The sequence below is a fragment of the Mesoplodon densirostris genome, chromosome 9, assembly GCF_025265405.1.
Source record: "Mesoplodon densirostris isolate mMesDen1 chromosome 9, mMesDen1 primary haplotype, whole genome shotgun sequence".
In the NCBI taxonomy this organism is placed as follows: Eukaryota; Metazoa; Chordata; class Mammalia; order Artiodactyla; family Ziphiidae; genus Mesoplodon; species Mesoplodon densirostris.
In genome coordinates, this window is record NC_082669.1 from 49,096,330 (window position 1) to 49,109,057 (window position 12,728).

At 34.2% G+C, this 12,728-nt stretch overlaps 1 protein-coding gene across 5 annotated transcripts in view; it reads right to left on the reverse strand.

Annotated features, from left to right (window-relative positions):
• Positions 1–12,728, reverse strand: part of PHF14 (PHD finger protein 14) — a 208,993-nt gene that overhangs the window by 143,360 nt on the left and 52,905 nt on the right. For all 5 annotated transcript variants that reach the window (XR_009533380.1, XM_060108506.1, XM_060108508.1 and 2 more), the window contains exons 8-13: positions 10,312–10,458; positions 9,240–9,510; positions 8,825–8,931; positions 7,361–7,456; positions 5,424–5,527; positions 2,789–2,920 (exon numbers count right to left, since the gene is read on the reverse strand). Coding sequence is in view for 4 of the 5 variants with exons in the window: in XM_060108506.1 (XP_059964489.1) it covers positions 2,789–2,920; positions 5,424–5,527; positions 7,361–7,456; positions 8,825–8,931; positions 9,240–9,510; positions 10,312–10,458 (857 nt within the window). In the remaining variant the exon portion in view is untranslated. The remainder of the gene's footprint in view (positions 1–2,788; positions 2,921–5,423; positions 5,528–7,360; positions 7,457–8,824; positions 8,932–9,239; positions 9,511–10,311; positions 10,459–12,728) is intronic.

The window sequence follows — 12,728 nt, forward strand, 5'->3', positions numbered from 1 at the left end:
CTTTCATCTGATATTCTTCCAGAAACTCTTACACACTGGAAAACAAAGCTCTGCAAGCACAGTGGGATTAGACAAATTAATAACCTCATTTAAGAAGAGAAATGCATATCTACACTTCCAAGATCATGACAAAGCTTCCTGGCCCTGGAGACTACCAAACTGGCTTTCAATTTAGAAACCCACATAGGATGTTTATTAACACTGCTGGCATTCTAATAAGTGACAGCAAGTCTCCCTTAAATTCTGGTTTCAAAAGCACACACGTATCAAAAGTAATACATTCCACTATATTTGAAAAAGAGTTGATCAGTATGACTGGCTCAAGACAAACTGATAAAAGAACACTATGAAAAAGCAATCATGTGAAAATGGTGAAAGAATGTGTGAGCTTCTTAATAAAATGAACAGAGGTAGGTTTATGAAATAAAACAATGAGGTCAGAAAACTTGCTTTAATGTGTTTGAAGAATACACACTTTTTTGTACAGATTACCATTTAAAACTCTGGGGTCCAGTCTTTTCTAAAACTAGAATTTGTATAAAGTTTGTATAAAAAGAATAGTCATGTTCATTCCAAAGCTTTCTGTGGCCTATATTCTTCCTGTATGGAATCAATCTATTAGAATTTGCACATCTGTCTCTTCCTTGGACTAAAATTAAGAATAAAACTTATAAATATCATAAGCTTTTATCAAACATCTGTAGTGATTCAACATGCCTAAGTTAATGAAAAAAATAATTCAGAAACATATGTCAAATGTTTCTAGATTTGCAAAGAATGGCTGAACTTAAATATACAACTAGCACAAATGACATGTACCAGAAGTAAAGCCTTCGGTGACACTAATTTAGAAATAAAATACTAAATTACAAATAAAAGCATGAATATGGAGGCAAATTCTTGATAAATTCATTCAATTTCAAAACAAAATTAAAGCATTTAAAAAAATTTATAATAAAGAGAATTATAAACAGAATTCATCCTTTAAGAAACCATTGCTAAGATACCAAAATAGCCTCAATTCATTTATCAAAAAACTGCTACATCTTTATTCATATAATGCTATAATAAATATTTATGTCTGAAATGTTCTCACAAAAAAATGGTAACTATGTGAGGTGATGACTATGCTAATTAGCTTGATTGTGGTGATTATTTCATAAGGTATACATATATATATCAAATCATTAAGTTGTAAACCTTAAAACTACACAATTTTTTTAAACATCTTTATTGGAATATAATTGCTTTACAATGGTATGTTAGTTTCTGCTTTATAACAAAGTGCATCAGTTATATATATACATATGTTCCCGTATCTCTTCCCTCTTGCGTCTCCCTCCCTGCCACCCTTCCCATCCCACCCGTCTAGGTGGTCACAAGGCACCAAGCTGATCTCCCTGTGCTATGCGGCTCCTTCCCACTAGCTATCTATTTTACGTTTGGTAGTGTATATATGTCCATGCCATTCTCTCACTTTGTCCCAGCTTACCCTTCTCCCTCCCCGTATCCTCAAGTCTATTCTCTAGTAGGTCTGCATCTATATTCCCATCTTGTCCCTAGGTTCTTCATGACCATTTTTTTTTTTAGATTCCACATATATGTGTTAGCATACGGTATTTGTTTTTCTCTTTCTGACTTACTTCACTCTGTATCACAGACTCTAGGTCCATCCACCTCACTACAAATAATTCAATTTCGTTTCTTTTTATGGCTGAGTAATCTCCCATTGTATATATGTGCCACATCTTCTTTATCCATTCATCTGTTGATGGACACTTAGGTTGCTTCCATGTCCTGGCTATTGTAAATAGAGCTGCAATGAACATTTTGGTACATGTCTCTTTTTGAATTATGGTTTTCTCAGGGTATATGCCCAGTAGTGGGATTGCTGGGTCATATGGTAGTTCTATTTTTAGTTTTCTAAGGAACCTCCATACTGTTCTCCATAGTGGCTGTACCAATTCACATTCCCACCAACAGGGCAAGAGGGTCCCCTTTTCTCCATACCCTCTCCAGCATTTATTGTTTCTAGATTTTTTGATGATGGCCATTCTGACCGGTGTGAGATGATATCTCATTGTAGCTTTCATTTGCATTTCTCTAATGATTAATGATGTTGAGCATTCTTTTTTTTTTTTTTTTTTTTTGCGTTACACAGGCCTCTCACTGTTGTGGCCTCTCCCGTTGCGGAGCACAGGCTGCGGACGCGCAGGCTCAGCGGCCATGGCTCACGGGCCCAGCCGCTCCGCGGCATGTGGGATCTTCCCGGACCGGGGGACGAACCCGTGTCCCCTGCATCGGCAGGCGGACTCTCAACCACTGTGCCACCAGGGAAGCCCGTTGAGCATTCTTTCATGTGTTTGTTGGCAATCTCTATATCTTCTTTGGAGAAATGTCTGTTTAGGTCTTCTGCCCATTTTTTGATTGGGTTCTTTGTTTTTTTGATATTGAGCTGCATGAGCTGCTTGTATATTTTGGAGATTAATCCTTTGTCAATTGATTCATTTGCAAACGTTTTCTCCATTCTGAGGGTTGTCTTTTGGTCTTGTTTATGGTTTCCTTTGCTGTGCAAAAGCTTTTAAGTTTCATTAGGTCCCATTTGTTTATTTTTAAAACTACACAATTTTTAACTGTCAATTATATTTCATAAAATTGGAAAAAATTATAAAAATATCAATTAAAAACTTACTGAAAACTTTATATGAAGCAATATGATATAACACTTACACTGTTGAAACTATGAGCAAAGCAGTTCTAACATCTAAATCCTCTCCATTTTACTTACCAATAACTGTTTTTGGTCTTTCTTGGCATCCTTGTAAGAGGAGGGTCCAGACATCCAAGATGGTAATGGAGTTTACAGGTATCACACAATAAAAGAAGATGCTGATCATGGTTCTTCTTACAAATTCCACAACTTTGAATAAAGGCAGCAAATAAAGGATTAGAATAATAATCATCATAGTGAACAGTTAACTTATAGCATATTTTTAAAATTTCAAAATTTCACCATAGTAACTTTTCTTTTATTGAAATCAAATATTTTTTCATAACATGTCTTTTTATAATGTCAATAACTATTAGTTCTATATACTTTTGAGAATGTAGAAAAATAGCCTGGATCTAGTATCAATTTAAATATTGCTGGTGTCATACTTTTCAGAAGGTCATATGTTAGATACTTATGTTAACGTTGTCTTTATCTTAATTTTAATTATCACTTTAAAACCCATTTAACATTAGACCAATTTTTTTCTAGAAACAAATTATTAAACAAAAAAATCTTTCAATTTTCTACGTCTCTAAAACTACAAAAGAAGTTACTTTACAAACAAAATTCTGTTTATTTTCTACCATTAATTATAAATCTTTCAAAGAAACTTCAACATGTAAATAAGCTACATATATAAGTCTCTTTACAAAATCAGACTTTGAGTCTTAAAATTATATCAATTGATTATTTATTATAAAGAATGGGAAGTTTTACTATTGTTGTTACTGTTATGTTACATTATGTTATGTTATTTATTTACTATATGGACCATTTTTTAAGTCTTTATTGAATTTGTTACAATATTGCTTCCAGTTTTTTTTGTTTGTTTGTTTTGTTTTTATGTTTTGGTTTTTTGGCCACGAGATATGTGGGATCTTAGCTCCCCAACAAGGGATCGAACCCACACCCTCTGTGCTGGAAGGCGAAGTCTTAACCACTGGACCACCAGGAAAGTCCCTGTTACTGTTATTTTACATTTTTGTTTGTTCTTAAGAAATCCAACTTTTCTTGTGCAGAAGGACAAGTTAACTACTCCTGACAGCACAAACATCATGACCTAAAAATCTAGGGTATATTTATAGTAAGAATGTGAAGGTTGAGGAAAATGTTTTTGAGAACCTAAAAGAGCTATATATATACAGAAACAGCAACGATGTTTGAATTTTTAAATAATCCTAGAAAAAAAGATTACATACACACATATACAACAATGACAACAACGACCCGTACTGGGTCTCAAAGTTGCTCAGAGTAAAAATGGACAATTACTTAAAGTATATTCTGAAATAAAAATGAACTGTAGTGATAAAAAGTCAGGAGCATAAGTGATATGCCTGATGGTTCCAAATGAAGCAATTTTATTTGGAAAAGCTACGCTGAGAATGTGCTAGTCTTCATAAAGTACACTAAAACACTAGTGGGCTTCCACAGTTCAAGGAAGTTATCTGCTATTACCTATGGAGAGAGCCTCCAACCAAGAAGAGAAAATAATTATAGAGATTGATATTGTTGCTATTGCTGCTATTTCTAAGAAAGGAAGAGGTTGTGGGGAGAATATTTATAAATTTACATAAGCATATATACTTGTGTATGTAAATAGATAGATTTGTGTATGTACACACACACACAAACATATACTAGGATCTTCTAGACTTTTCTCAATATCATCAGTTACATGGAAAAAATAGTGAGATCCAAACCTACTGAAGTATGGAAAGAAGTCTTAATAACTATGTAAAATTGCTATAATGGTGAATACTGTAAAATACTGAGCCAAGAACAAAAATATTTGGGAGAATGAAATTATTACAACTGAGCCAAGAGAGAAAAAAATGTAGACAGATTCAAATCTAAAACTTATCTTCATTATCCACCACTGTGCAAAGGCAGTAATTCAAGCTATATTATAATACCCATCACTACCTAAAAACACATGTAAACCTCTAAAACTCATTCAAGTAAAATAAAATATAAATGTCCACTTATCTAACATATCATTTTAACTATTTAAGAAAATAATCATCTACATTATTTAAAGTCACTTTCCAATTCCCCAGAGGACAGTTCATTTCCATGGAGCATATGCACACATAGACCCAGTTACTTAAAGGATACAAAAAGTGATTTAGCTTGCTATTAAAAGAGGAGCAAAATCTATTCTATCATCATTCAATCTGGAAAGCATATCTGATGGTTTTAATAAAATGAACTTCAAATGCATTTAACTTAAATTCCAATATAAACATAATTCATTCGCAAATATCTGAAGCATCTTGTTACTAAAAAGTATTAGTTTAAAAATACACAAGGGCTTCCCTGGTGGCACAGTGGTTAAGAACCCGCCTGCCAATGCAGGGGACATGGGTTCAAGCCCTGGTCAGGGAGGACCCCACATGCTGCAGAGCAGCTACGCCTGGGGACCACAACTACTGAGCCTGCGCTCTAGAGCCCGCGAGCCACAACTACTGAGCCCGTGTGCCACAACTACTGAAGCCCATGCACCTAGAGCCCGTGCTCAACAAGAGAGGCCACCGCAATGAGAGGCCCACGCACAGCAGCCAAGACCCAATGCAGCCAAAAATAAATAATATTTTTAAAAATGAAAAAAAAATACATAATATTAATCTATCATAATTTCATTACTTGCCTATAAAGTACTGCAGGAAGAGTAGATGTCTTTTGTGTGCCTCCTTCTTTTTTACTTGGTTTTCTCTCCTTGGGTGCTCGCAAAATTGCCGGTATGTTCAACTTCTATTGATTTGAACAAACGCAGTTTATTTTGTTTTAAAGAAAAAATATAAAGCAACTTTCCTCTATGCACCGCTCAAGTCAACTAATATGCTAGGACTGTAAGGGGGAAATCTTTTACAAGCTTTTACATTGGCCAAAAGGGACTAAAATGAGTTTTTGTCTCAGTCACTGCCGTTAGAAGCCTATAATAACATACTTTCATCGATTTTCAGTGGACCACTAAAACATTATGAAAATTAAACTTTTACTTTAGCTTTAAAAATGAAAGACAAGGACAAGAATTTAAGAACTTAAAAAAAAAAAGTACACTTGACAAAAAGAATATTGAGGCCGTTTATTTTCCTCAACATCCCAGCTACACTGGTGCTCCAAAGGTTAATTAGAAAAATTATCTTATTGGACCAAACTCTCCAAAAGCGAAGTAGATTCTCTTTGGGTTTCTACTAATCAGTAGTATGCTGGCTTCCCAGACAGCAACCATCTATCAAAGTCATTTCTCAGTGGCCCGGTGGGCTGGCATCTGTTTAACCAACTGGAAAAAAGTGTCCTGCAAGTGGTACAAATGAATTCTACTTCTGCTGTGTATTTTACATTTGCACAAGGAAATGCATGCACTTCTGTTACAAGTGATTTAATAAGTGAAAATGCTCTCTTATTGTAGATAATGTTTTATACTAAATAGGAAATTCTTATGAGACAAACTTGCAAACCAAGTCAAAAGATAATGCTAGCTTGCCAAATAAACTAATAATAGGCTTGCATTCAATATTAACTTATCTAAATATAAAACACCATAATCTTCCAAAAATTCATCAACCTATCAATAGAAACAAAGGTCAATTATCCATACGTGACTATTCATTCTCACCTTTTATATTATGTTATTCATTATAATATAAGCCATATACACCTTGTTCACAAAAGCAGCATCTTCAAAGCCAGCATGGCACAATACATATCAGTATGCATTACCTTCTAAAATATGTCTACACAAATTGTTTAATGAATTTGCCTCTTTGTAAACCTTTAAAACAAGTACAATGAAAAATATCTGTTTTTTGAAAACCTTCCTTCACAAACAAAACTATTTTCATAGTGAAAGGACCACAGTGAGTCTCCATCATCCTTAAAAAAATAACTGAAATTATTCAAATGAATTCTTAATTTAAGAATTATATACACAGTACCAAAAAAAAGCATTCAAAGAAATCCATTTGGCAATGATTCTTCTTTTCAATACCAAGAACTATAAAAAGCTAAATATGTTCAAGGATAAAGTTAATTTTTTTCATAACTACAATAACAGTTACTGAAGGAGAAAAACTACACTTTAACATTAAAGTTTCAAAAACCATTTCTTATGCAGTTCAAAACCAAATCAACATGAAAATAAATCTCTCTAGTCTTCTGTTTAAATTTTACACACTCCCCCAGTCCAAAAAAAAAAAAACTAATTATATCACAAGAACAGGACAGAAGAAATGTGGCAAGGAATCTAAAACCGCTACATTAGAGACAGAAGAATATGGTAGAAGTAACTCATGCTTCAAATCTTAGCTTCATCACAAACAACAGGTCAATCAGTTAGAGCAAATGAAAAAATCTGCAAACCAGATAGCTGTTAAAACAACCAAGTTAAGCTACAAGTTCTCAGAAGGCAGCTTCCAAAGCTCTAGATGTACTTCAGGCAGGAATCATTATCCCAGAGGATTAGTTGGCCCTGATTAAACTGAATTCTTTAGTTAGTGAAGCGACAGTTGTATTAGAGTTCTGATCTTTGAAATCATATAGAGAGCAAGAAGAGAAAGAGATAGCAACTGGAAAGAAACTAACCTGCCCTGTGATTCTGCCTAGTAAGGCCCATATTCCTTGTCCTTCACTTCGAAGTTTTCCATTCAGGTTTTGTAGTTCTTCTAAAGATTCACACAGCTACAATGTAAATAATTCAAATTAGTAAACCATTAAAATATACAGTAAAATATGCTAAAATGTAAATAATTTATTAATAAATGCCCCAAAATATCTATATTTATAGTCCATATATTTTTAACACATTCAAGTACAATACACTGAAAAATGAGGGTCTCCAATTATCTAAGCAGCACCAACAAAATGTAAGCATTTTGTTTTATGTTACCATTTTTACTAATGATAATAATGATGCCTACATTTATATATTCTATTATAGTATACTATATAATTTCAGAAACATTCTGCTAATTAATCCTTATGAGTCTATCAAGATGCACTCCCACCATTTTCCCAATGAGAAAACTAAGGATCACAAGGTTTTTGTGACTTAGCCAAAATCATAAAACTAGCAAGAATCCTTAGGTCTTTTAAATTGAATCCCAGTACTCTTTTCAATACAGTATGGCTGATTATTGGAAATTTACTTCCTAGAAATTTTTTTTTTTTTTTTTTGGCGGTACGCGGGCCTCTCACTTTTGTGGCCTCTCCTGTTGCGGGGCACAGGCTCCGGACGCGCAGGCTCAGCGGCCATGGCTCACAGGCCCAGCCGCTCTGCGGCATGTGGGATCTTCCCGGACCGGGGCATGAACCCGTGTCCCCTGCAACAGCAGGCAGACTATAAACAACTGCGCCACCAGGGAAGACCCCTACAAATTTTTTTATCACTTAAAATATTATTTATCAATAAGTCAATCCTGGTTTTATATGCTCATGTTACTTATTACCTAAAATTTAGTCGCAACTTGGTTTTACATATTTCTTTTTGAACTTCCTCATCTTTAGAATGAAGGGGTAGAGGGAAATTTAAATTAGGAGTTGCTTTTTTTTTTAATCAAAAGTAACAAAACAATTCAAGAAAAAAAACAGTAATTTCAAAATAAGTTTTAAAGTTTTCTACAACTCAGAGAGAGAAGTTCCATAGTACAGTGGTTAGGAATAAGGAATGGAGTCAGACTGCTGGGCCTCAAACCCCAACTCTATGACTTGACTACCTATGTGAGCCTGGGCAAATTACTTCCCCTGTTCAGGACTCAGTTTACTCCTCTGAAAATGAGAGCAGTAATCCTAATCCATATTATAAAGCTGAAATGAGAATTAAATGAGCTAATACAAGTAAAAGTGCTCAAAATTGTGCCTGGCACATAGAAAGTACTTAGTAAGTGTTAATGATGGTAATGAAAATAATGAGGGGTCGGAATTGTAGGCAAGTTGTAAGAACTCCAGAGGAATTTCAAAATAAAACATAAATAAAAATGTTATAAAATCAGAAAAGAAATCATCAATAAGATGTAATATATTATGTTGTTTGTTTTATAGCCAACTTACCTTATTATATTCCACATGAAGCTTTTCTTGTTCATTCTCTAATTTATCCTTTATATTCTTTTGTTCAGCCATATTTTCTTGAATTTGAATCATGCGCATATTTCTCTCTATTTAAATTAAATATCCAATTTTACTTTAGTAGAAAATAAAAGGTGATATACAAAATACACAAAGGAAGAAGCTAACCATAGGGATGATCACATGGATAAATCTACATTATTCAAAACACTTTTAACTCTATTCACAAATTAACTTAGCATTTTACAGCAACCCACAACTTATTAGGAAAATAAACATGCTTTTACTTGATATATGTAACATTGCTAGTAAATTTCTAAAAATTGACAGCATATCAAAATCTCCATCGGCAAATTGTCATCAATGAAAACGTGCATGCATCAGTGTCTATACTGACCAAAATAATAATTCACAAAATCAGCAGTGAGAGCAGGTTGCTTATGTTTTCTCCTTCCATCCACACTAGAACTAGTATCTGAATTGTCCACTGGGAAGATATCTGTACTGATCCCCATCAGTTCTGCTTTCCGCATAAGTTTACGAATGGCCGAAGCACTGCTAGTGAGTGGTCTGGGCAATTTTTCCCTTGGAACCCAGGCCTGGGGTCTGGTGGATCGAGCTAGTTCTGCTTTGGCACGATATTGCTGAAGCCGGGCATTGATCCTTGCCTATAAAAGAAATGTATACAAATTTTAAAAGATATTAAAATAGAACATACTCCTTATGATTTTTACTTCCACATTTAGAAAAGGTAAAGATAACCAGAATTTCACATATCAAGGCAAATTATATCTATCCACAGTCCTTAAGGTATACTGTATAATTCTTGGGCAATAATAAACCAGGTCTACCCCTAGTAACAACTGTCCTAGTCTATGATCAGAATTGTCAAAAACTAATATGATTAAGCTGAAGTTTCTCTTCTCAACTAGCCTTGCACTAGTCTCCATAAATGTACTTAATTTACATAAAAATACATTTTATATGATGGGCAAACTAATCAAATTCTTTGCATAAAAGAACATTAGAACAGACTGAAAAAAGATGTGGTCAACATATTGCACTGATAGAATAATTTCCTCTAAGCCACATTCTTTAATGTACTGGAAGCATGCTTTACAAATGACTGCTTTGTTGACTAGGTGACGAGTAATATATTCAACCACAAACTATACTCACCATTTATCTTAATGACAAGCCACTTCCTAGGTAACTAACTAAATTTCACAATTATACTTCACATGTCATTGGCAAACACATGAGATCTGAAATTTATAACCTTGATTTTTTTTTTGTTTTTTTGGCCATGCTGCGTGGCTTGTGGGATCTTAGTTCCCTGACCAGGGATCAAACCCAGGCCCTCAGCAGTGAGAGCGCGGAGTCCTAACCACTGGACCGCCAGGGAATTCCCTGAAATCTATAACCTTGAAAGAAAAAAACATGAGTTTTGGCATGAATCCCATCCATACCTGTGCTTCTGGTGACAGTTGCTTCTCTCTTTCTTGTAAAGACATTTTACAATAGGATTGTAGAGCCAAGTAGTTTTTTCTCTTCCACTTTCTGTCTAACCTATCTGCATGTTGCTTACAATAAGCAAAAAATGGATCTGCTATATCCTATATCAAAAAACAGGGGAGAAAAAGTAAACATTTTTACTTCAAAGGGTCATAAAAAAAACAATAATAGATAATATTTCCTTTTTGAAGAATATCCCACAGTGTTGGTTATTCCTAAAATAAATTACAAAAGTAATATTTATACATAATGATAAAAATTGCTGCTTTAGAAACTTAATCCTATATATCAAGTTCAAATTAGCAATTTTTTTTTAAAGGGCCTTGTGGATTTAAAAATACTGAAATCAAATCTTAGGTATTACCATTTATTTATATTTGTTACCTAAAAAATAATCACGGTTTAAAACAAATAAGGTTTCAATAATCTTAGGTAGAAACAATCATTAAATATTAAAGTTATGCATATAGATTAATATTATAAAACAACAGTATATCTAGAAAATACAGGACTAGCCAACACAAATAAGTAGGGCACTTCTAATTGACTAGAAATGCACAGGCAGATTCCACCTGGGACAAAAATGGATTAAGAAGGTCAGGCCTTGTCCATAAAACATTTTAGATATTCCCTTTAACTCTTCATGAAACCCTAAAATCTCAGATGGAAACGCAGCTCTCTCACAGTCATATTTCATGATACTACCTTAATGGGTACATTTTTTATTCATAAATAGTAGGGTACCAAAAATAAAAGAAATCTACTATCAAAAATAGAAATAAATTGTAAATATGTAGCCAAAAAAAGTAATGTGCAATGTGATTGCCAGCAAAGTAACAGGCAGTTCATTCTTTAGGTCTGTCCCAAAGAGAAAAATAAAGATAAGCTATCCATATAGGTTTTTATCTAAGTTATGTTAAAGGGTCTCTTAGTAAGGTGGGGTTTTACAGCCCAAAGAGAAATGATGACACTAAGAAAAGAAGAAACAAATGAGAAAGTACAAAAAGAGAAATCATCGTAATAAAACTAAAGTGTCCTTGACATTAAAAAAAAAAAGCATATGATGCAGTTCTGTAGTGTGATATCCAAAGATGTCACAATATAGCACCGTGAACACTGTGATCACAGAATTTTGAAATATAAAAACCTGGAGATAAATCCTGGCTCCACCATTTACTGATTTTTGTGGCTTTAAACAAGTTGTGAAACATCTCTGGGTCTCTGTTAACTCATTAGTAAAACAGATTTAATAATAACTACTTCATATAGGTACACAATACAAAAACATGGGCAGAAGATTGCATTAAAACGTGCACACACACATACACACACAGTTGCTTTCTCATAACATACTCCATATCCTGGTCACAGAATAGGCTAATGGAAATAAAGAACACATTGAAGCACAGTCAAAATGATCTGGAGAACTATTCTACTGTTTTAAAGTAGTAGGTAAGGTTGAAATTGACTTATCAGAGATAGGATTCATGCTTCCATAGATGAGTTAAGCATTAGGACCTAGACTCTGACTCGCTAATAGACCAGTCATCTCTGGTCAAAAAGGGGACTAGGTAGCCCAAGTAATTTTTTTGTTTGTTTTCGTTATTTGGGATTGGGGGACAATAAACCCTAAGTCTAAGGGTAGAATGACCAAGGGATTAACCTTGTTTAGACAGTGGGACAGATATACCAAGCAAATATTAACTGTGACAGAAACCACTGTCTTCTAATATCTATCCTCCCCTTCTTCTCCTTAGTACTAGAATCTTCTGAGTTTCTACTGGGTACTTGACGACCTTGCCAGAAAATCTCTGCTCCAGACTCTCAGCATCTGGATATGGGTATGTGATAAGTTCCAGCCAATGAGGTTTGTGAAATTTCCTAACCATACCTTTGAAAGGAAACTGCCTACTCTTAACCTTTTCTTCCTTCCTTCCAATGGGGTGGAACCCAGTCAAGGTGTGATAAACCATCTCTGACCATGTAAGAAAGTGCAACAGACTAAGGGAAGATGAAGCAACAAGTAAGAAGGCACCTGGTCCCTGGAACCAAACTCCCCCAATATCAAATCAGTCTGGAATGTAGAAAGAATTCAACTTCTTCTTTGTTTAAGTCATTGGCTATTTGGTTTTGTTAAACCATTCAAAATAGTGTCCTAATTAATGCATTGGTTGACTTGGAATATCCCTTCAACTTGCCTAGAGAAACTTTCAAGATCCTACTCCCAATGGAAAATAGAAAGGGAAAAACATTTTTCTGAATATCTACCATGTACCAGGCACAGGTGCCTTTTTTCATACTATCTCATTTATCCTTTAACACTACCACATGAGGTGGGTTCTATTATTTTAATATCAATTTTATGGATAGA